This window comes from Meriones unguiculatus, chromosome 7, assembly GCF_030254825.1.
Source record: "Meriones unguiculatus strain TT.TT164.6M chromosome 7, Bangor_MerUng_6.1, whole genome shotgun sequence".
NCBI lineage: Eukaryota > Metazoa > Chordata > Mammalia > Rodentia > Muridae > Meriones > Meriones unguiculatus.
Window position 1 is genome coordinate 91,482,321 of NC_083355.1, and position 24,167 is coordinate 91,506,487.

Below are 24,167 nucleotides of genomic sequence, written 5' to 3' on the forward strand. Positions count from 1 at the left end.
AATTTGGGGCTGGCTTATAGTTTCAGAGGTTTAGTCAGTTACCATCATGGCGGAAAACATGGCAGCATGTTGGAGAAGGAGCTGAGAATTCTGTCTTGATCCCCAGGCAGTTGAAGAGGACTGGGGATCTCTTCAACTGTCCCACACTGGCTGGAGCTTAAGCATAGGAGACCTCAAAGTCTGAGTCCCTACAGTAACACAGTTCCGCCAACAAGGCCACACCTCCTAATAGTGCCACTCTGTGTGGGCCAAGCGGTGAAACACATGAGTCTATGGGACCATTCCTATTCAACCCTCTACATCACTGCAGTAGAACCCTAATTAAGTCAAGCACTGAGCTCAGCATCTAGGACCTGGAGGTGGCTATAGAACCCAGAAGGCCCGTAATATACTCTGAACCTCTTTAGGACTAGATGAGAAGAAGCAGAGCATAGTTTTTAGATGGGTAAAATTTGACCTGATACTTTACAAGAGAAATAAATGAATGGTTAGTGAACATGGAGAAATAATCTCTGACATCACTAGTCTTCAGTGAAATTGCATTTGCAAGTTAACATCAGTATATATTCATTGGTGTGGGGAGACCCTCCCTGACCCACAGTGGGGAACTGTCAGAATGGTATGTTTATAGGTTATAGGGATATTTGTTTATTGGAATCAGCATGAATATAGAGACAAGAACTGATTTTAAGGCTTGGCTGTTTGGGAGTTGGAGAGATGTCTCTTCCAGTAAAGATGCCTCCTGTGAAACCTAATATTGACCTGAGTTAAGCCCCTGGAACCGATATAAAAGTGCAGGCAGGAAGTCTGTTCCACGAATTGTCCTCTGACCTCCCCATGTGTGTCCTGGCATGTATGCCTACACACCAATCATGTACAGACATAATACTTTTCAAGTGTTTTAAAGGTTGTAGCCATTCAGAGTTTTAAAAATATTTTAAGATTATATTTACTACTTTAAGTTTTAGGATAACATCTTCAACATGGATTTTAGAAATCTATTTAAGTTTTGAAAAGGCACTCATGTGGAGGCCAGAGGTCAGCCTCAGGTGCAGGTCCTCAGGAGCCAGCTACCTTGTTTTTATAAACAGGGTTACTCAATCCTGAGCTCTCCATTTGGCTAGACTGGCTGGCCATTGGGCTTGGGATCTACCTGTCTGTTTTCCCCAGTGCTGGAATTTAAAGGTCTCAGCATGCCCCACTTTTTACATGAGTTCTGGGGATCAAACTCAAGTCTTCGGTCTTTACCAACATGCTTTCTCCCCAGTCCTCTGTCTGTGGCTTAATTTTCTGATACTGTGTGGTAGCCACAAGAAACCCTGTACACTGTGTGACTCAGGCAAGGGCCTTTGGCTTCTTTCATGACATTCACTTACATTTTACCACAGTGGCCAGTGGAAAGCTCTTTAAGAGGAGCTACTTTTTGCTTACCTGGGTATTCGCTGTACTTCCTAAAGGTTCATTTCAAACATCAATCCTTTCCTAAAGCGTTTCCTGTCCATCCAGTCTAAAAATCTAAAGTTGCAGAATTTTCTCCATCTCTGTCCTGAGATTGTGACCTATAGTCTTCTTAAAGCTTTTAGGCCACTGTTTGGCAATAACTTATTTCCCAGGTTTTCTTATGCCAAGGTTCTTAAGGTTAAGAATTGTATTAGAGGCTTAGTATTAAGCACATAGATGGCAATAGAGATAGAACTTAAATTTGGTAAAAATTCTTACCCTGAGCTGGAAATGCAGCTCAGTAATAGATCCCTTGCCCAGCACATGTGAGGCCCTGGCTCTGTTGCCAGCATTAGGGGCAATCAATGAAGATCTAATCATTTGACCAAATGTTTAACAGCACCCTTTTATTACTGTGCTTTCTGAGCGATAATGTCTCTCTTTTCTCTTTACTGCTTTATGGTAAGAGGTATGCTTTTATGGTAGCTAGGAATATAGTTCAGTTGGTATTTGGCTGGTATGTATGAAGCCCTGGATCCCATCCCTGATACCACATAAACCAGCATGGTAGTGCATGCCAATAATCCCAGGAGGGAAATGGAGGATACAAATGTCGAAGTCATCCTTGGCTACATGGCAAGTTAGAGGCCAGTCTAGGCAAGAGACTCTCTCAAAAAGAAATGTGCTTATGATCATAATACTAATAAAGTAAAACCTTCCTTCTTTTAGTAATTAATTCTAGCTACAGGGGACTAAAAACAAAATGAAAAATCCTAGATGATACGGGCTAGTGGTTCTTGAGTACTAACTTGCATTAGAATTACTCTGGGGCCTACTAAAATACAGATTCCTGGGCTCGGCTTCAGTCTAGAGTTTCTTGCTGATCTGAAGGAAGGCTTAAGAATATGTATCTCTCTTTCTCTCTCTCTCTCTCTCTCTCTCTCTCTCTCTCTCTCTCTCTCTCTCTTTCTTTTTCCCTTTCTTAATGTTTTTCAAGACAGGGCTTCTCTGTAGTCCTGGCTGTCCTGGAACTCACTCTGTAGATCAGGCTGGCCTTGAACTCACAGAGATCTACGTGCCTCTGCCTCCCAAGTGCTGGGATTAAAGACATGCACCATCATATCCAGCTGAATGTATATGTTTTAACAAGTTTTCAGGTAGTACTGATGCATTGGTCCAAGAATAACATTCTCGCCTGGATTCGGTGACACACACCTATAATCTTAGCATTCAGGAAGACAGAGGCAGGCCTCTTTCCCTGAGTTCAAGATCAGCCTGGTCTACAAAAGCAGTCCAGGACAGCCAAAGCTACACAAAGAAACCCTGTCTCAAAAAAATTTGTGTGTGTGTTTTGGGGGGAGTCTTTATTTTATCTTTCAACTCTCAAGTCCCACACTTTCCATCACTGAGGGAAATTAGGGCAGGAACTCATGCAGAGGCTGTGGAGGAGCACCGCTTACCGGTTTGGTCCACATGGCTTGTTTTTACAGAACCCAGGACCACCTGTCCAGGGGCAGCAGCACCCACATTGTCTATAGAGTGAGCTCCAGGACAGCCAGGGCCACACAGAAAAACTCTTGTCCCAAAAAACCAAAACAACAGCCAAAGGGGAAAAGAGAGAGAGAGAAAAAAAAAAAAAGACTAGTGAAAATTTTAAGCAAACTAGTCCTTTTTGTATCTTGCTAAGTTAGTCTTAACTGCTGTAGCCTCTTCTGAGAAAATTCAATACCTGAATAGCCAAGGACTCACTCTCTCCGCCTCCCAAGAATCTTGTAGAGACATGTAAACCCAATGGGCTTCTCTCATAGCCGCGTTATGGACACAGTGAAATATTAAGCTATTTATCTGTGTGATCTTTTTTAGTGATTAAGAAAGAGATGGGCTGGAAGGTAGCAGTTCTTTATTACTAGACCTAGCCTGTGCCCAATATGTATTTAAAAAATAATCCGCTTTTGACTATTGATCGTATGTAATTTGTTTCTCATCCAAAGATTTTAATGATGAAAATAAATATCCATGACATGAAAAGTTACCCCCTTTCTAACACTTTTCCTGTCTAGCCATTTCCAAGCCCTCTGCAGAATTAGTTATCTGTGTTTCTTCCCTGGTCTTCTCTGAGTACTCATCATGGAGCTTCTAGAAGAGTGACTTGAATTACCCTGTGGTGTGTAGCAATGAGAGAAATGTGTGGTGGGCTTTTCTTTTAAAGCATGAACTAACTAAAGTGAACGTTGCATTGAACCCCACACTCCTCCCCACACCCCATGATGGTCAGCCTTCTGCTGTTAGATCTGCACCCTCTTGTATCACACTTTTTACTGAGCTTATTTTTACTGGCACTCCTAAGTATCATGCCATTTCCTCCATTATGCTTTTGTATGTATTTCTAACATTTTAAATGACAAAATCATCACACTGAACAAAATAATGTAGCTCCTTAATGTCTTCTCTGGTCCACATCCAGTTCCACTCAAAAAGGTGTTTTTGGTTTTGTTTTACAATTGCTTTGTTTGAATCAGTATCCAAATAATTTTTGTTGATATAGATCTAATCCATTTAATCTTCTGTATAACTACACACATGCACACACACGTGAACACGCCTGTCCCTTTAGGTTTTTTCTTGTTTCACACCAGAAAGAATATGATGTGTATTGTGTATTTGTTCCAGTTTAAGTGAAGAGTGATATGTTTGTGTGCTATCAGCCTTATCTTTTTCAAATTATAGTAATAACTGTTATTCTTTTTATCCTACTAAATGAGCATTTATTGGGCTTCCCTATAACTTACTTCAAAAAGACTGCAGAGAAAATATGTAGGGTTTTTTTTTCCCTTTCATTTTTTGTCATTTTTCAGAATGAGTCAAAATGACCAATAAATTGTTTTTAACCTCATAGATGTCTGCGTTCGATTTTTTGAAGTTTTGTTGTTACATTTGTTTATCCATTGAAGGGGGCATGTGTGTGGAGCTCAGAGGACACTTACGGGAGTTGTCTCTTGCCTTCTACTACCTGGGCTGCAGACATGAACTCAGGTGGTCGCTTTGGTCACAGACAACATCATGGTTGAGCAGTCTCAACTGGACCTCAATGTTTTGCTCCGTGTGACCATGACTGTTTTTTACTCAAACCATCCTGCCTTTCGTGGGTATCTGTTTGAGTTGAGCAATATTTGATAGCTTCCTCGCTTTCAGCCATGTCGTTCAATTCTCCAGATTGAAATCTCTTCTCTTTTCTCCAAGGAAGCTTTACTCCTTTCCACAGAAACTGAAATACTAGTCCTATTGGTACGGTCGTTCTTTCTTGGCCTTCTTTAGGAAGTGTCTCGGGAACTGTTTGTGCTCTAGTTTAGGGTTTTTGTTGTGTTCTTTTGCTTTCATTGGCTAGTTCTGAGACTAGTTCTCATTGTGCAGCTTACGCTGCCTGGAATGCCTTTGTTATTTGTGGTTATGTGTGGCCTGTGCAGATATGTGTGCAGCCGTGCATGCACACATGACAGGCATGAGTCAGGGTCTCCTGATGAAACTGGAGCTAGGCTAGTGGCCGCAAGCCACACTGGTGTCAGCTGCACCACAGCCCTAGAAATTGCAGTGCATGCAGCAGTGCCCAGCTTCTTATTCGCGAGCTCTAGATCTGAACTCAAACCCTCGTGCTTGCACAGCAAGTACACTCTTACCTCTGAGTACTCTCTCCAGCTCCAGAACTCCAGGAGCTGCCCTCCTTCGTTCCCAAGTCGCTAGTATTGCAGATGTGTGACACCATCTAACCTGTAAGTTTTTGTGCCATTCTTTACTTGTTTACGTGTGTGTGCACATGGAGGTCAGAGAATAACTTGTGAGGCTCAATTCTCTCTCTCTTTTTTTTAAGTCATTTATTTAATTTTTATTTTATGTCCATTAGTGTGACGGTGTCCGATCCCTTGGAATTGGCATTACATGACAGTTGTATGCCATGTGGGTGCTGGGAATCGAACCCAGGTTCTTTGGAAGAGCAGACAGTGCTCTTAACCACTGAGCCATCTCTCCAGCCCCAAGACTTAATTCTTTTCCTTCTACCATAAGGGTCCTACCTGAGGACTGAACGCTTGTCATCAGGCTTGGAGCCAAGCTCTTTTGTTTATCCACTGAGCCATCTCTTTTGAAAAAAGGGAAAAATTAAATGCTCCTGCCAGCAACATGTCCTGTCAAAAATCCAAAGGGTTTTACTTAGTGTGTCTTATTAAATAATTGTCTCTCTTGTGTGAAAGTCTTGGTTCCTGATTATTAATGTAATCATTTCCTTTAACTTGCAGTGAAAAGTAGCTCCAGAATCACTAACTATATATAACAAGAAGACTGCTGGTACAGTTTTATTTGCCGTGTGTTTCTTTTATACTCTTAAGATACGTGCACCACGTGTGTGTGTGTGTGTGTGTGTGTGTGTGTGTGTGTGTGTCTGCCTGTCTGTCTGTGTGTGTCTGCACATATAATTTTAGTATGCTTTTTAAATTTTACTTTGTACTTGTAGTTATGCCATTTATAGACTTGTTATTCCATTTACTTCAAATTTTAAAGATATTTTTTCTATTTAATGGGATTTGTTTTTAAATATAATATATATTTTTAAGTCAAAGAGTAAAACTTGGGAAGAGCCTTACCAGGCCACAGAAGAAGACAATGCAGCCAGTCCTGATGAGACCTGATAGACTAGGGTCAGAGGGAAGGGGAGGAGGACTCCCCTATCAGTGGACTTGGGGAGGGGCATGGGAGGAGATGATGGAGGGAGGGTGGGATTGGGAGGGTAAAACTGGAAAGAAAAAAAAAAAACTTTGATATTCACACATTTAAAAAAAAAAAGAGTAAAACTTAGGGATAAGCAATGTTCAAGTCTGCCTTTTCCTCCCCGCTAATAGCTAGCTATCCTTGTCAGCAAAGCTGACCCCAGACTTTATCCTTGTAATGTTTTCTTTTGGCAGTATAATTATACATATTTTATTTAAATACCACCTTCCTAAACTTGCATGTAGGGTAACAAGGACAGTTGCAGTAACACGTGAAGGTAGCATATCACATACATGCTGTACCTTACTGTTACTATTTAACCGTGTGTTCTCGAGTGCTCTTAATAGTAAGTGGGTAGTTCCCTCAGTCCAGTGCACTGCTGAACACTATTCCACAGTATGGTATGCTACAGTTTATTCAGCCAGTCCATTGCCTGTTTCTGAGTGCTTGGGCTGTTTTCTTTTTAGATTTATTTTATTCATACATGTAGTTTGCCTGCATGTATGTCTGTGAACCACATGCATGCCTGGAACCTGAGAAAGTGGTGGGCCTCCATGTGGGTGTTGGGAATCAAATCTGGGTCCTTCATAGAAACAAGTGCTCTTAACCACTGAGCCAACTCTCCAGCCCCTCTTGGGTTTTTATCTTCGTTATTGTAGATATACTAAAGTGACTAGACCTGCAAATGCCCTATAGTAGAATCCTGGCTGAAGAGCAAAATGTAAGCAGTTTTACATGTGCAGATTTTTTTAATATACATACACAGTGTTTAATTACAAACTGAAGCTATGGTACACACCTGCAGTCCTAGCACTTAGAGATAAAAACAAGAAAATCAGGAGTTCAAGGTCATCCTTAGGTACATGATGACTTCAAGGCATCTGAGCTATGTGACGCTGTTTCAGAGAACACAAAAGTCATTGAAAAGAAGGGCTAGAGCAATGGCTCAGTGGTTAAGAGCACTGGCTACTCTTCCAGGGATCAGGTTCGATTACTAGCACCAACTTGGCAACTCATCTGTCTGTAACTCCAGTGCCAGGGGTTCCAGTGCCCTCTTCTGATCTCTGTGGATGCCGGGCACACATGCAGTGCACAGACACACATGCAAGCAAAATGCTCATACACGCTAAATAAATTTTAAAATAATAATAATAATTGAAAGGGATATGGAATTCTTTCCTCACAAATGATAAAATTTTGACCAGCTACCATATGTCTGGTCTTATACTCTTGTTTTGTTTCTTTTTTGTTGTTGTTTTGAAATAGGGTCTGTCTATATAGCCCTGTCTGTCCCAGAACTACATAGACCAGGCTGGCCTTGAACTCACAGAGATCCTCCTGCCTCTGCCCCTGACTGCTGGAATCAAAAGTGTGCGCCACCGAACCTATCTGATATTATATTCTTTGCTGCAAGAGGTTCTGCAAAACTTCATGAAACAGGAAAGATAAAGTTAATTTCAGATTTTGTAAGTGTTGTGGAAAAGTAAATAGGTTGAAATGAGAGTGAAGAAAGTGGAAGGGCCTTATTTTAATTAAGCTTATCCGTGAAACTACTCTGATTGAGGGCATTTGGGCTGAGACATAAAGGATAAAAATGATTAATGATAAGTGGGTAAATGATAAAAAATGACTTGCTGAACAGTATCTTTTTTTTCTTTTCCTTTCTTCCCCCTCCCCACTTTGGCGGGAGTGGGAGAGGGGTGTTTTATCCAGACAGGGTTTCTCTGTGTAGCTGTGGCTGTCCTAGAACTCAATCAGTACACCGGGCTGGCCTCAAACTCACAGTGATCCCCCGGCTTCTGCCTCCAGAGTGCTGGGATTAAAGTGTGCACCACCACTCCCCAGTTTTCCTTAGGTCTTTTGAAACAAGGTCTTGTCATCAATACCTGGATGGCTTAGTACTCACTTTGTATCCCTTGCTTGCCTCAAACTTGTGACAGTCCCTCACTTTAATCTCCTGAGTACTGAGACTGGGGTTGTCACAGTGTCCAGCTTCCATCTTTCTTATCTCTTGTTTAAAGCTGTATTTTCTAGTTGACAGACAAGAAAACTGATGCTCAGGAATATAACTTACTTGCTTGTGGTCATTTGGCTTTTTTGAGACATAGGCCACTGGCCTGGAACTCCCTGTGTAAATAAGGATGACCTTGAATTCATGGTCTTCTTGCCTTCACCTCTTATGTATCAGAATTTCTGATGTAAGCCACCACTGCTGGCTGCTTGTATTCTTAAAGTTTCGAGATCTGGAGGACTGTAGTGAGTTCATGGCTATTCTAGGCTACAGTGTAAGACCTTGTCTGAAAACAACAATAAGCCTATTTCCATAATAAATCCAAATCTATACCTATCCAACTCCAAAATAGATGAAATAAGCCATTTTCACGTTACATCGCCTGTCTAAATCAGAAAAAATAAAGGTTTTTACTCTATTAACTAGACGAAGTATTTGATTTTTTTATTAATTTGTTGCTGATAATAAACTCAAATATATGTGCTTGGTTTGTTTAATAATGCTTACATAGCAAAGTAGAGAGGGCCTGTAGAGGTGGCTCAGAAGTTAGGAGCACTTACTGATCTTACCGAGGGCCCAGAGCCGTTTGCAGTGGCACATGTCTGCAATCGCAGCACTTAGGAAGGCAGAGACAGGCAGATCTCTGTTGTAGACCTTTGTAGACCAAGGCCAGCCTCGTCTACAAAGCGAGTCCAGGACAGCCAAGGCTACACAGAGAAGCCGTGCCTTGAAAAAAACAAAACAACAACAACAAAAACCACTGGACCGGGGTTCAATTCCCGGCACCCACGTGGTGTCTCACAACATCTGTAACTCCAGTTCCAAGGGATCCAACGTCATCTGACCTCTGGGGGCACCAAGCATGCACATGCACGATGGACATACATGCCGAAAAAACACAAAACAATTTTTTTACAATCTTTAAATAAAAAGAAGAAAAAGACATGCCTATTGTCCAAGCAAAAATAAAACAATTTCAGTATCAATTTTCTTTTTCTTTCCCCCCCCCCCCTGGGAGTTCTGCCTTTAAAATTCCCTAGCGCAGCTATTCTCAAGCTTTTTAAAATTTCATACCAAGTAGCTTATGTATTTGTTTCATAAATATTTTTTTAAATTCCTGATGCAAGATACTTTACAAACATCTGTTTAATTAAGTTAAGTAAATGGAGTGACCAGAACATTGTGCAGGGCTCCGTAGACACCATAAAGTTAGCCTTAGAGGGGACAGCAGTGTGTGTGTGTGTGTGTGTGTGTGTGTAAGAATCACAATAGTACAGTAAGGTACATAGTGGAGCTGAGGTACAGAGAAGCTATGTGACTTATCTGCAAACACCATCTAGTAAGTTCTAGATTTAGAACCACGTTCTTAAATTCTGTGCAAAGGTTTTCTGTCATTCATGTTAAAAAGTTCTTATCAGGCAACAGAAATTTTATAGGAAATAGTGTTATACTCTTCCCTCCTAGTGTTCTAAGTGAATGTCATAATGTTGTCCAGTGGCCGTATGTAAGATTCATAGACATCTATTTTCTTTGGCATCTTAAACTAGAACTAGTTTCAGTTAAAATTCAGGTTATAAATTTATAAACAAGGCCACTAATAACACCCTTAAAACAAAAAATATATTTTCTGTGTAAAGAAATCTCTAGTAGCCATGGAACCCTTGTGACATGAAGGAAAACAGCGTCTCTGTCTCTGCAAGTCATGTCCATAATGTTACCGCAGAGGAAAGCATGCTGTGGGTATCTGCTCACAGTCTACACACTTGATATATCTTGTGCTTGGTGTTTGCTGGCGTTTGCAATTTCGTAAGCAAGATTTTTATTTTAAGGTTACATATTTCTGTGCTTTGCACTTGATAACAAACCTGTATTCTTGGGTTGTAAGGTTCCATTAAAATAAATAAATAATTTTAGTCTCTCCTTCCTCCACCTCCCCCTGCTCATTTTGTATAATATGGTAATGATATCACCGTAGCAGTAATTACGGGTCATCTTCATTTCTCTCATCTCTGCCTGTTCTGATGGCTTCATTCCTTTGACTGAAAAGATTTGGCTCTGGGTGCTATGATTATTTTGTTAAGCGTTATTCGAATAGACAGGAGTGAGAGAAATTAATCAATCCAAATGCAATTAGCATCATGTTTAACCCATGATGGACGTCTCAAGGTGAAACAGCCAGGGGAGTTTCAGACATGATTATTCAATCTAGTGGTTCTTATCTAAATTATAATCAAGATGGGGTTTTATTGGCTTCTCAGTGTGAGGCTGTAACTCTTTCCCTGCCCTGGGGGTCAAGAAGGCTGGTCCTTCTTTCTTCCAGACTTAAGCAGCGCTTAGAAGTGGCATGGACTGAGAAGGAAAGTTGTCAGACTACCCAAGTTGTGTGGAACAACCTGTACAGTGATCTTGGCCTGTTTTCTCTGAGGGTGGAGTATAGCACATGAATCAGTTATTCTGAGTGGGGGCAGAATGTTTTGTGTACTGATGAGGCCCCTCGACTGGTTGTTCTGTCTTAACAATGATTATTACTGTTCTTAGACTATTAAATAAAGGTTCTGACTCCCACCTATTAATTCATTGCTTTGATCTTATTGTTTTTCACGTAGTTGAACTTTACCTTTGAGAGGCGCCAAATGAGCAGGGTATGGTGGCACCCCTGTAATCCCACCAGCAGCACACTGGAGGCAGAGACGGGAGGACCAAGTTTGTCATCCTTGGCTCTTGGCTCCTGCATGGAAAGTTGGAGACCAGCCTGACCTATATGAGACCCTATCTGAAAAAGGGGGGTGCTGGGGATAAAGCTTAGTTGCTGTAGTGCTTGCTCAGCGTGTGTGCAGCCCGGGGTTCAGTCCCCAGCACTGCAGAGAACAGGCAGGATACAGCAAGCGCTTGTAATCCTACCACTGTGGAGGTAAAAACAAGAAGATCAGGAGTTCCTCAGCTATGTAATAACAAATTTGAAGCCAGCCTGGGCTACATGAGATCCGATCCCAAATCCGTACTAAGAAGTAGTTAGATATCCCTTCTGGAATACGGGTGTTTAAGGTTTTTGTTGCCTGGGAGAAGGATAGTAAGATTGCACATTTGAAATCTAGTCTTGCCTTGCTCTCAACAGAGTTCTAAGCAAGGAGAGTTGATGGACAAAGATAGGCTTTCTTCGCCTGAAGACAGCATTTTTCAAGTGCCTGACAATTAAGATTCTTCAGCGTCTGCCTTCAATCTCTAGGCATCATGGATGACACTTCTCATATTTTATGTTCCTGCTTGATGTTTTATATTCTGAAAATAAATCTGTTAGCTGGATATTTCTGTTCTTTTTCCCTTCCTTCTGCTATGAAACACCATTAAAATTATTTTCCATATCAGAACTGTCCTCATTTATTTACCTCTTCATGAAGTCCTTACTTTCCTCTCTCTGCTATTACTTCTTGAATTAAACTTGGGTTACTGATCACTTGGTGTTGCTCTCTGTCCAAAGGAGAGCTGCCATTGAAGGAGGGCGTGGTGAAGAGTCTCAGGCTGGCAAGCCGCTTGGAACTGCTCTGCTGCACGCCATTACAGCAGGGAAACTTTCCAGTTCCCCCAAAACCAAATCAGCGCTATAAATCACCTTGGCATCTGTTTGTTTTCCTATGCACCAGACTATCTGTTAACACCTGGCCTTACCTCCAAGGCAGTGGTCTTTTCAGAAGTCTCATTAGAAGTATCTGGTACATAGTGGGCACCCTGTGACTTGACTTTACTGATGAGCCACAGCCTTCCTGCCTTCTGCATAGTACACACTATGCAGAAGCATCTAAAAAGCATCTTTGCTGAGCTAGTTAGGTAAACAGCCTTTCAACATACTGAGTTCAACTAAATTAGCCAGGCTTAAGTGTTCCTTCCTGTTCTGAGTAAAACTTAGTGTAGTTAAAGAAGGTAGCTGCCTCTAACACCCAGCATGATTCCAGTGGGGATTGTAGGATTTCGGTTTTGTATTGGTTTTTTTCTGTTCCTATCATGTTTGCTTATTATGATAGAAAAGATGGAATCAAAATATGACACAGCTGAGAATTATGTTTTTCAAAGAAGAACCTTCAGCACCCTGATTTTGCCAGGAATATTTCAGCCCTTCCTTGACTTTGGGGGAGTTGTAAAGTGGACCCTAGAGTGTAACTGGAATCTTCTCCTCAGGATTATTGGAGTCATCCATAAGCTCATCAGCGGTCACCAACAGCTTTGCTTGACAGACTTGCTCCCAGCAGAGTTAATCTTCCAGAGTTTATGTGCCATCCAGATGCAAGATGTACCTGTTACTATTTCGCAGCTAACGATCTTTTAAGGATAATAAATAGGCGCCCGGGGAGATGGCTCAGCATTTACCAGAACTTGTTGCTATTGCAGAGGACCAAGGTTTGAGTCCCTACACCCACATGGTGATCCATAACCATCTATAAATCCAGTCCTGGAGGATCTGATGCCCTCTTGGGACTTCCACAGCACCAGGCATGCACATGGTGAACAGACAGCTAGAAAGGCAGAGCACTCAAACCTAAAATAAAGATTTATGCCAAGCAGTGATGGCACATACCTTTAATCCCAACACTCAGGAGGCAGATACAAGTGGATCTCTGAGTTCAAGGCCAGCCTGGTCTACAGTGTGTGTTCCAAGACAGCCAAGGCTACCCAGAGAAACCCTGTCTCCGAAGGAAAAAAAAAATTTTTTTTAAAGAATAATAAATAATAATTTACTTTTACCAGTCCTCATGCTGTATGTTTATTTATTTAGTACAGGCATGCTACCCTTGTCGGTGAAAAACTCCCATACTTGCCAGGGCTGACCAAAAACCTAGGGAAAATCCCAACTGAGAACAATGGCCACATGAGTTTGAAGGTAGTGGAGACTGAGGCATAAGACATGGTGACAGTTGGTAGCACTTATGAGTGCCTGTGTGAGCCTTGTATTATTTATCCCACCTTGAACAGATGAGGAATCCGGAGCTCCAAGAGATGGACTTGAGGCTTTGCCCACAGGGGTCCAGGTTCAAGGTAGGAACTGAGTTAAGTCTAAGCCTGTTGAATGCAGAAGTGACCTGCCCAGTCACAGTTTATGCTGTCTGCTTTGTTCTCTTCTTCTCCTAAAGGCTGCAGGTTGTTACTCTTCTGGATGAGGGAGAAAAAAAACAAGAGAGTAGGGAATAATTCTTCTCCACCTTGCAAATGTTTTTAATTACATTGCAGCACCAAAATATTGAAAGCAGATTGAAATTTAAACCCAAACATTTTATGAGTTTCTTCTATTTCATTAAAAAGTTACTTAGTCTTTGCTACATTGTTCCCTACATAAAAGTCAAGGAGAATTTTATCAGGCAATTGCCTCAAAGTTATAATCTGAAAAATCTTTCTGTAATGAAACCCATATGTCATGGACAAAAGGTACAAAGCTCTGGCAGAGAGGGCTGGTCTCGAGAGCTTCTGCACCCAATCTCGTTAACCAGGGGCCTCTGGTAATCCCTCATCCCCTCGCTGGTAAGAAATCAATCTGTACTACTGAATCTTCTCACCCAGCCACCAGAAAATTTACTGCAGGAAAGGCAGTTTGGGGCTAGTGATTGTGGAATGGGAACTAGAGGCAAGGCTAAATGGAAGATGGAGGAATTGAAGGGTCTAAGGGAGAGATTATATTAACCCCACACCCCTTCCAGAGTAAGCAGGATAGCATTCTCCCTTTCACCATGGCCTCTCTAAGTATACCCAGGTATTTACAGCTGCTATGAACCTGACAGCCTGAAGAGAAACTTCAAAGGGGGAAAAAGCAACATAAACCTGGGAGTTGATTGTGGTCCAGCCGGGTGCTGGCTTTCTGCATAAACGAGTGGCCTCCTCCCCATACTCTGTAATGACAGTCTCTGTTGTGCTTTTCTCAACTTGTGGTCTATCTATGAGGACCTGTCAATCATGTGGCACGGTGTCATGCTTCTCATCTACACATCACATGTTCTAGTGGCTAGTGACCAGTAGGTTCCTCTTGCATAATTATGAGAATGCTAGTAGTCTTGCCTTCCCATTTGAACTGGCAGCCCTAGACAACAGACCCCAAAGCAAAAATGGCAGATTTCACCAACTAGATAAAACTCTCTCTGGCCACTTTTGTCTTGGCCTTTCCCCCCCCCCTCTGCCCCTTTTCTCATGTTGGGCAGTATCCCTAGCTCCGAGGGTTGCTGCTTTTGTGCTTTGAGTATATCTGTGTGACTGTACATTCACCTATGTGCACGTGGAAGCCAGGGGAGAATGTTAGGTGTCCTTTCTCAGGCACGGTCCACCTTATTTCCAGAGACGCTCCTCACTGGCCTGGAACTCAGGTAAAGCCAGGCTGCTTGACCTGCTAGCCCCAGGGCTCCACCCGTCTCCATCCCTCCACTGCATTACAGACAGGCAGCACCACGGCCAACTTTTCTAAGTGGGCTCTGAGTGCCAAACAGGTCCTCGTGCTTACACAGCTTTGCGGACAGTGCCACCTCCCATCACTCCCGTCACTGTTTGCTATTACAGCACACTGTAGGAGGTGGGAAGAACCAGAAGGAAATGAAGGAACTAGAAGTGCCAAGCTCAGCAACATGTAATCTTGCCTTGGCCATTTTGTCCAAAAAAACAAACAAAACTGTAGCTACTGGGAAGAAAAATGGGTGGAACAAGGCTGGAGAGGACAGATAGCTTCCTTCCCGCTGGCATTGAGCAGTAGCTCTGAAGGCTGTTTCCAAGAGAGGGAATGTATTCTTTGGTGAGAATACATTAGCAAAATATATTTACATATATAACCCCTCCTAAAAGTTAAGTGTGTGTGCATGTGTGTGTCTCTGTGTGTGTGTGTGTGTGCACGTGTGCATGTGTGTCTGGAAAAGGAATACGGAACAGTAGCAGAAGGCTGTCTCCTTACTCCTAATGGGATTTTGTAACAGCATGTGCGAGTTTGTTTCAGAAGTCAAAAATGAACAGATGTTGGTATAAATTACCTCTGTGTCTGATGTCTTGCAAATTAAAAGCGCGGTTGGCATCACTAAACAATTTCACAAGGCTTGGGGGGTGCCGTGTGCGGGTGGTGATTACTGTAGAAGGTTGGGTAAGAATCTTCACACTGCAACAGATCAAGAGAGCAAGGATAGAGAAACGAGGAATAAAATAAGGGCTATATGAATTAATCAGGAATGTTAACATTCCTGATGACAAGTGAACAGGAGGGCACTTGCTCTGGAGCAGCCCCTGACCCATAGCAATTTCCCTGTGCACAAAAAGGGGTTGGTGCTTGGGATCTGATTTATAGGACACAGCCCTCTTTTAGGGAGAGACTATGTCATGCATTCGTATATCTCCTATATGGGACTGGCAAGAAGGGAAACTTTCTCCCCTCCCATGTAGAAGATGATGTCTTTTGAATTACTTCTACTTTTATGGTGGTTTTCTGCAGCTCTGTATACTTGGATTAGGTCGAAGGGGGAGGAATGATTGAGTGGAAAGGGAGTTGTTAAAAGGATTGGTTAAATTCAAGGAAAACTTCCCACTGAGAGACTTCAGAATCTCTGCTTATTTTTCCTCTTAAACTCAAATTTTTTTTAGTCCTTTTAAACTTCTAAGTCTTAACATATCCAGGTCATTCTTTCACTTTAAGGGTCAGGGACAGTAAGAAGGAACGGAAGAGAGGGCTCGGGGGTTAAGTACACTCTCTGCTCTTATACTGGATCTGGGTTTGGTTCCCAGCACCCACATGGCAGCCTATAACCTTCTGTGACACCAACTCCAGGAACCACCCACACCCTCTTCTGTCCTCTGCAGGCACTAAATATGCATACACATCGACAAGACACTCCTGCACAAACAAAAATGAATCCCTTTTCCAACAGCAGCATGGAATTGGGAGGTCTAAGGACAACAGGCAGAAGTCCCGGGTGAAATCAGGGTGTGTCCAGGTCTTGGGAACATAGTCTCTTCTAGCCAGCAGAGTTGTGACCCATACACTTGCTTCTAGCTGTGTTGCAGGCTGGTTTGATGCTGTTTGGGCTTAAAGTTCTTAACACTTTACACTCGAGTAGGCAGTTAACCCGTGTAGGCAATCTACCTGGAATTGTAAGTACATTTGTAAAGGATTAGGTTAAGGGTGTGAATTCCAGTCAGTGGAGTTTTTGAGGTTTCTGGCCTCCTTTATCATCATTCATCCATTCGCTTACTCAGAAAATGTAGGAAGTCATAAAATCAGTTACTATCTGTCTCTAAAAATGGCCGTCTAGTGGCTGCCACTGTAATGATAATATCCAAGAGAAGGTAGAGCAGATGGGCTCTGCCTGTGCCTGTCGGATAGACGCAGAAGGTGAGGATTGGAGACTGTCCAGCCTGAGGCTCATGTCTCCTGCCTCTGTCTCCTCAGTGCTGGGATTTTAGACGTGCACCACCAGGCTCGGTTTATATAGTGCTAGGCAAGCAGTCAGCCAGCCGAGCTGCACCCCTAGCCCCAAATCCTGTATGTTCTGTAAGAAGTCTCTGCTGTCTCCCCATGGATAAGTAGTTAGTTGATTTCCAATCAACCGGACCTTCCTTGCACCCAGATCACTGTTTAACTTGGTATTACTTCCTTCAAATGGCCCAGCCAGGAAGTGTACTTGTCCCCAAGCCTACAATCTGAATTCAGTCCCCTAAACCCATGATGAAGGAGAAAACTACCCCCCCCAAGCTGTCCTCTGACTTCTGCATGGGCACTGTGACTTGTATGCACCAGCTACTGCATGCCTGTGTACACACAAGGTAGTGCATGCCTTTAATCTCAGCATTTGAAAGACAGAGGCAAGTAGATCTCTGAGTTTGAGGCCAGCCTGTTCTACATAGTGAGTTCTAGGCCAAACATGGCAACATAGGGACTTCATCTCCAGAAAAAAAATAGTATGAAGAAATAAGTTGTTTTTCTTGAGGAAATAAGTAAAAACAAAAATACATTTTTTTAAAAAACCCATGTAGAGAAAACAGTTTACCAAAAGTGACTGGCTAGTCTTAATTGACTATAAAGGAAGCATTAGCTCTTGCAGCGTTCCTCCTTATTCTTTTGTATAGTATTGTTTGTGTGACCAGCATTTATTCGGTAGGCCTGCTCTCAATACTGACATTTTAATGAAGGAAGACATGTGTAAAAGTTGTGTGACTCCACCAAGTAAGGACCAGATTTGGGCATGGGCAGGGTTGGGACACTGAGGAACCTAACTAACCCTGAACTTGCATAACCTAGCTGATAGGGTTTCCTCCTCCTCCTGTTGGAGCTCAGGAACAGGAAGTGTAGGTTGGTGACGTCGAAAGCCTCCTTGTCATGATGGATTGTACATATATAAGGAACTAGGGTGCAGGCAGGAAGGCTGGGGCAGCTTTTCGTGCTTGCTGGTGACTGAGCCTAGAGCCTGCTAACTCCAGGCAGACGCTCTACCAAACTGAGCTACATCCCCAGGCCTTATTTTATTTTATAAGACTGGCTCTTATTGAGTTAAGTAGCCCCCCAGCTGGATTACAGGCCTTTACCACCGGGCCTGGCAAACAAGCAACTGTTAAGTTTAGATTGATGGGAATGGAGGATCAGTCCTGCATCATTTGCTCTGTTCTAGGTAGAGGCAGCAAGGAAGTTGGAACAAACATCGTTTTCATTACTACACTTACCTCCTAGCCACTTCTCTTCTTTGGCCAACATGGACATGTGCTTGTGAAGCCATGGGACACTGCCTACCCAGTGTCCACTGCATAGTTCTAGAAGACTTCTTGCTTCCCAGTCTAACTATCAGAGTCTTTCATAACTGTTAAATCCATTTAAAAGATCTAAAATGATGGCTTTGTGGGATGAAGATGGGAGGGCTGCATTTGCATATGCTTTTTGAAAATTTGCTTGACAGAACTATAATGGGGGGCTTCTAGAGTGCCCCCTTGTAATTGGAAATGGTTTCCTTTTACTTTGGAGCCTCTCATATAGGAAAGTAGCTGAATAAACCTAGCAGTAACTAGATTTCAAAGATTGATGGTACTGAAAGTCAGAGAAAGACACATAAACCTTGCCTGGCTATATTAAATGCCTACGGACTGACAATGCCAAGAGAGAGAAGACCAAAGCTCTATAAACCCTGCTTTATTACACCATCCCGGGATGAACTGCACTGAGGGAGTATAAACCCTGTTATATTACAGCACACAGGGCTTCCCACTGCTCAGAGGTGGGGTGCATGAGCACTCATTTTGATTTGAGTTTATAAATGTGCAGAGACCAACAGTCTGGAGAAAATTCTAAATGTTGGTTAGATTTGGGCCTCCTAGAACAAACTGCATAAGAGAGTGAACATGGATGGGTATTAGAGTTGAAAGGCAAAGACACAGGGTGGCTCAGACCCTTATTAGAATCCCTGATGATTTTTGTAAGGATAGCTGATAATCTTCCCCCGTTCACTGTACCTTATACCGTTGCCAACTCCAGATTCAAAGTCCAGTTTTATTTGTCAGTAGTAGTTTGCCCTTTAGAACACTAGTTATGAGTGAATTTGTTGAGGTAGCAGTTTGGCAAACAGTTGATTTAAGTGTATACCAATTGATTTACTTACAATATACTTCTTATATTAAGGTATTTATAGGTGCAGGTGCACATGACAAAGGTGTGGAAGTGAGGCTATAACTTTGGGGAATTAGGGTCTCTTGTTCCAATATGCATCCCTTTTTTTCTATTGTAGATTTTCATTGGTATTTTGTTTACTTTGTGATTACAGCCAGAGAGATGACAAGGGGAAAATTCCTGAACATTCTAGAAAAGCCCAAGAAGTAGCGACTGCTCGTGGACTGGTGGTCTGAAGACTGTAACCAAGTTCCCTTCCCAGTGTAGCTCTGATGATGCCCACCACGTGCTTCCTTGGGAGAGGCTGGAGACTGAGCTTCAAGGACCGCCCTTCTCCCCTGCTCCTGGCACTCTGCGCCTCTGAGGACATTTGGTAGCAAGAGAAGAATCTGTTCTACTCAAGGATCATTACTGTTTACTGAGTCGGCTTTGTAGCCCTGGATATTGGCTACCACTCTCTGGAGGTCCTGTCCTTCTGAAAGGTTGTTTCCAGGAGCTCTGGGGTCTTATAGTTACTTTGACTCTAATGGCAAAGTCATTTTGATTGAATGGGCTCTGTTGAGTTGTACTTGATCTCTTAAGAAGCATTCATGATGAGGACATGCTACATCAGAGACCAGCTACATTCTGGACCAGACCATGCATCCTGACCTGTGAACTCTAAGATCTAATGGAGTCTATGACTTCCATTCTGGAGGAAACGGGGTCTTCTTGAAATGTGCACCTGCTTTTTGAAGTCTATACCTCCGGTGACACTCCCTCCCTTAACACTGTCTGTTCCCTACCTCCCAGTCCCAGCCTGTAGGTCTGACTCCAGACAAGTGGAACTCCTGTAGTGTCTCTCTGCAGGGACTAGCTTCTAGAGTAAAAGGCTCATGCTGTGTCCTTCACCTTGAGTCCTAGACCTCCAGACCAGTATGAAGGTAACAGCAGGAACTCTGGTTAGTCTGTTCTATTTGTAAGTGAAACAGTAAGCATGACTGGATAGTGGGAGGGCATGGCTGTGGGAGTTCCCATTTGGCTGAAAACAAGAAGCCCTGACTGACCTAGTGCGTGAGGGCAGATGGTAGCAGGGTTCTGTCTCCTTTCCCTCCTCTCAGCCACATATCAGATATTTCACTTATGTGCTGAAACACACCCACATGAAAATGTCCTGGCTTAAATACAGCTCTTGCAGATTTTTTTGCTAGTTGTATGTGTCTGCTAAAATCTGAAAATCTTGCCCATGGGTGAAATCAATTAGACCTAGTCTTTCACAGTTTGAAAAGTACAGAGTTCCCTAAACATTATAGGAAGAAAAAAAAATTTCTGTGGTCATTGTCCACTGGGAATGTGGCCCCAGGAAAAGTTGTGGTCGTTTGTGGTCTTGGATCTGTTAGGGCACAGTACTCTTCGGGTTCACAGCAGGTTTCTTGACCATATTTTTATATCTGTGCCTAATGCTAGAATTGATATCGGATTTTCCCCCTCATTAATGCTACTAGAGCAACACAATTTTACTTTTGAAAGGAAAAGGCAATGAAATATGTACCGCAAAATATAAGCATGATAAAACCATTCTGCTGGGTTCTCCCTACAAGGGCCAGTTGATTTTAAGCTTAAGTCTATGATTGACACTTTTTAATCTCACTGAATGCAGTTAAAGTGAGTGTGTGCAAGTGAGCGGAGAATGATGCCGTAATGTCAATTTTTTTCGTCACTCTGTTTTTGAGAGTTGATGACATCAGGCACTTTTCCAAGTTTGGGGAAATTGAAAGCATGCCGAGAATGCTGGGTTAGCTCCCCCAAACAGACTCGAGTCTGTAATGGGAGGCCAATAGTTGGTGTTCTGATCTGCTGTGGCCTCCTCCTTTTACTCTCGTCCTGGTCACCAGCACTTAAGTAAGTAGATGTTTTAGAATTGTGATATTTATTGTTTTTGTATTGTCATCCTTAGAAATGTTAATGATGTATTTTTATATTGCTAATATAAATATGTATGGTATGTATATGTATTTTAGAATGTTAGAGGATACTTTGTGAATAATGTTGTGTCTTCATAATAAATATGTCCCTTGTATAGGAGGTCGAGTTTGTCCTTAAGGGCCAAGCTGCATATTTTAAAGCAGAGACTCATCAAAAGTACAGCTTCAGTAACAAGTGCATTGTCCTGCCAGCCCACCCTGCTCATCACTGCTAAATCCTGTGTCCCAGCCTTTAATGACCCTTTGCTAACACCTTGTGTATGTTGTCAAAGGCCTGGCTCTCCCCAGACATTTTGAAATGACATCCTAGTGGATCCTTCAGCTTGGATTCTTCTCCCACGTAAAATCTCTCCTACGGGGGTTGGAGCGCTGGCTCAGTGGTTAAGAGCACTGTCTACTCTTCCAGAGGACTGTGATTCGGACTCCAGCCACATGGCAGCTCACACCTGCCTGTAACTCCAGTTCCACAGGATCCGATACCACACACAGATGTACCTGCAGGCAAAACACCAATGCACATAAAATAAAAATAGAGACGCACTGAAAAATCTCTCCTCCAGTTACTATGAAGGGTTCTCAGCGCCTTGCATGCCCAGGCCATTGAAGTTGCAAAGTCTCTGCTTTCTTCACTGCTGTTCTTCCTGGAAGCCCTTAGTGACCCTGCTGGAGATGATTCTTCCCTATCAGCGTGTAAGTGTGCCCTTCCTGTGACTGACCACCCAGCACCTCACACCTCAGTGAGTCCGAGTCCAGATCTTACTGCCCTTTAACACCACAAGCTCCCTGAGATTATGCCCCCCTCCTACATGTCCAGTTCTTCCACATCTTCATGGAAGACATCGTCATCCACTTTGGTACAAGTTCTGTATAACTTGAGGCCTAGAGAAGAGAAGCCACTCTCACCACGGGTAATGGATTTGTCTTTACCAGAGCATGTCCTTCTAGAGAAAGCATTTCATTTAAGAAAAACATTGCTTTATAGCTCACATAGAATATCAATTTTGTTAATTACAAAGAATCCTCAGAAATTTTCCTTTATCTTTTTATTATAAAACATATTTTCCGTAATTTGAAACTTTTTGGACATTCATTGTGTTTGCACAAATGAGTACATGTGGAGGTCAAAGGGCAACTTTTGGGAGTCAGTTCTCTTATTTCCACCATGTAGATCCAGGGACTTGAACTCAGGTAATCAGCCTTAGCAGCAAGTGCTTTTATCCACTGAGGCATCTCACCAGCCCTTAGAATTATTATTATTATTTTTTTTTTTTTAAGACAGGGTTTCATCATATAGCCTTGGCTGTACTGGAGTTTAACGTGTAGACCAAGCTGACCTTGAACTCCCAGAGATCAGCTGTGTGGCAAGCACCACATCTGGCCGTTATAGATGTTTGCTAGCTGCTCCTTGGTGTTGGTATTCAGGCTTCTTGTTATTATAGCTCTTGTGGGTTCACTCAAATGAGGGCAGTGAAAATGCAGCTGGTAAAAGCCATCCCACCGTCCCTATAGTATGAGGACAGCATTTGAGCTCCCAGAGAGTGCTTTGCAATGACATCCATACCCTCCAGCATTGAGGCATTTCAGGAAGCTGGTCTGCAGGCTGGAAAGGGGACAGGTAGGCCAAGGTAAATGGCTCCCAGAAGTCAAATAAGTGGTTTCTTAGCATCTTAAACTTGGCCTAACTTTTTCTCCAAACATGAAGTCATGTTCTCCATTTTATGTCTGCTCCATCCTTTGAGAGATCCAAGACCACCATATTCCAGCAGCTCGTTGAATGGGCAAGCAGAGGTCTCCAAGTTCAGTTCCTAAGTTCGGACTAGCCTGTATCTGTTTAGCCCTTTTGCCACCTTGGAAGTGTCCCTGTGTCTGAAAAGGCCATCGACCTTCCCACCCTTTATCTGGCACTTTTTCTTTTATACCAAGGACAGTTGGAGGCTTCAGGTGATACCAGGTGCAACTGTGAGGCCCCTGTTTGGCACAAGTGCTGGCAGAGTCTGTTAATTAGCACAACACCCCAATGCTCCATTAGCCAGGCCAAGCATTAGGAACTTCCCCTCCTGGGGCCTCTTCCTCCTAATGAGAGCAGGAGAAGGGCTCTTACAAAACATTGCCTCAGAATAATATTCTGCTTTGTCCCCACCAGTAACCAGGGCTGACAAGATCACTCTGTCCATTTCTCTTCTAATTAGCACAATTCCAGCATGGCCTGAGCCAGCAAACGGAGAAAAGCGATCAAAAGCGATCGGACAACCGTACCGAATCACAAACACAAAGAGAGCCATTCCCTGTAATTAGGTGAGACAATCCCTCAGTCCTTTCTCGGCTGGAGTTTGCTGCTAAGACTCTTGCTGTTTGGGTCCCAGAAGCACAAGTTACATGTCTCCCTGGGACACTAATAAGCCCCAAATTGTCTTCCGCTTCATACAACTCTAACCAGAGGACAGATGCAGGGAGGAGGGAGCAGCACACAGTCTCTAAACAAAGCAACTTGGGAGAGGTTTCCCCAACCCCAAAAGGCATGGCCTGTGGGCAGAGGAGGGCTGCACTGGCCACAGCCTGATGAACATCCCTTGAGCCAGAAGCTGAAACACTTAGTAGGGCCCTGACCTTCCAAGAAGCCCACTCTGCTATCTGACCTTGCTTTCTATTCACCTGCCCTCACTCCTTGACATCACATGCAGTGTGACTGTGGCGCCATTCCTGGACCTTCACTGATGTTCCTAGAACCGTGTCAAAGAGAATTTATGCAGAGCCTGCCATCAAAGAGTGCATGGCCTGCCAGGGACACCACTCACTCCTCGGCCTGCCTGCATTTCTAGTCCCTCTTACTGTCATGTCCCTGACTCTCTTCCTGCCTACTGTCCCTAGTCTCTCTTGGTGGATCTCTTTAAAAAAACAGAAAAGTAGCCTATTTGCCAACGCAAGCCATCATAATTGACTGCATTCTGTGTGACTCAGAAGTTTCCTGGCTGGTGGATTGCAACCCATCACAGAAATACTTGGGGTAATGCAGTGGTAAACTTAATTGTCACCAGGGACAGAAGATGTGCGGAGAGTTTCCGTGGGAATCTGCAGCTCAGCTTCTAAGCAGAATCGGCTCACAATTTTTCATCTTCTTTTGGTCTATACCTGATATATTTGGAAGTGACCTCGAATAACCAGAAAGTGCTCAATTACATAGACTCAAAGTAGCCCAGACTCTCAGAGTGACCACTGTGTCAACCAAACCTGACTTTTAAACAACTTTGGGGAGATGTCAAAGTAAGTCCAAATGTGTTGAGTCTCCCGGTTTCTTTGGTAAACAATGTAAAATATCACAAAGCAAATAGCATTTACGAGTCTGTGAGGTGGCCCAGCAGGTAAAGGTTCTTGCTGTCAGTCCTGAAGAGCAGTC

At 43.0% G+C, this 24,167-nt stretch overlaps 1 protein-coding gene across 5 annotated transcripts in view; it reads left to right on the top strand.

Moving 5' to 3' along the window:
- The window catches only part of Lin52 (lin-52 DREAM MuvB core complex component), an 87,676-nt gene extending 66,355 nt beyond the window's left edge, over nucleotides 1–21,321 (top strand). For 4 of the 5 annotated variants that reach the window (XM_060387855.1, XM_060387859.1, XM_021634178.2 and 1 more), the window contains one exon: nucleotides 18,964–21,321. In XM_060387855.1, coding sequence (XP_060243838.1) covers nucleotides 18,964–18,975 — 12 coding nt within the window. In that variant the 3' untranslated portion in view covers nucleotides 18,976–21,321. Of the gene's footprint in view, nucleotides 1–11,324; nucleotides 11,578–18,963 lie in introns of those variants that run through there. The other variant, XM_021634180.2, reaches the window with a different exon arrangement.
- The last annotated feature ends 2,846 nt before the right edge of the window (nucleotides 21,322–24,167 follow it).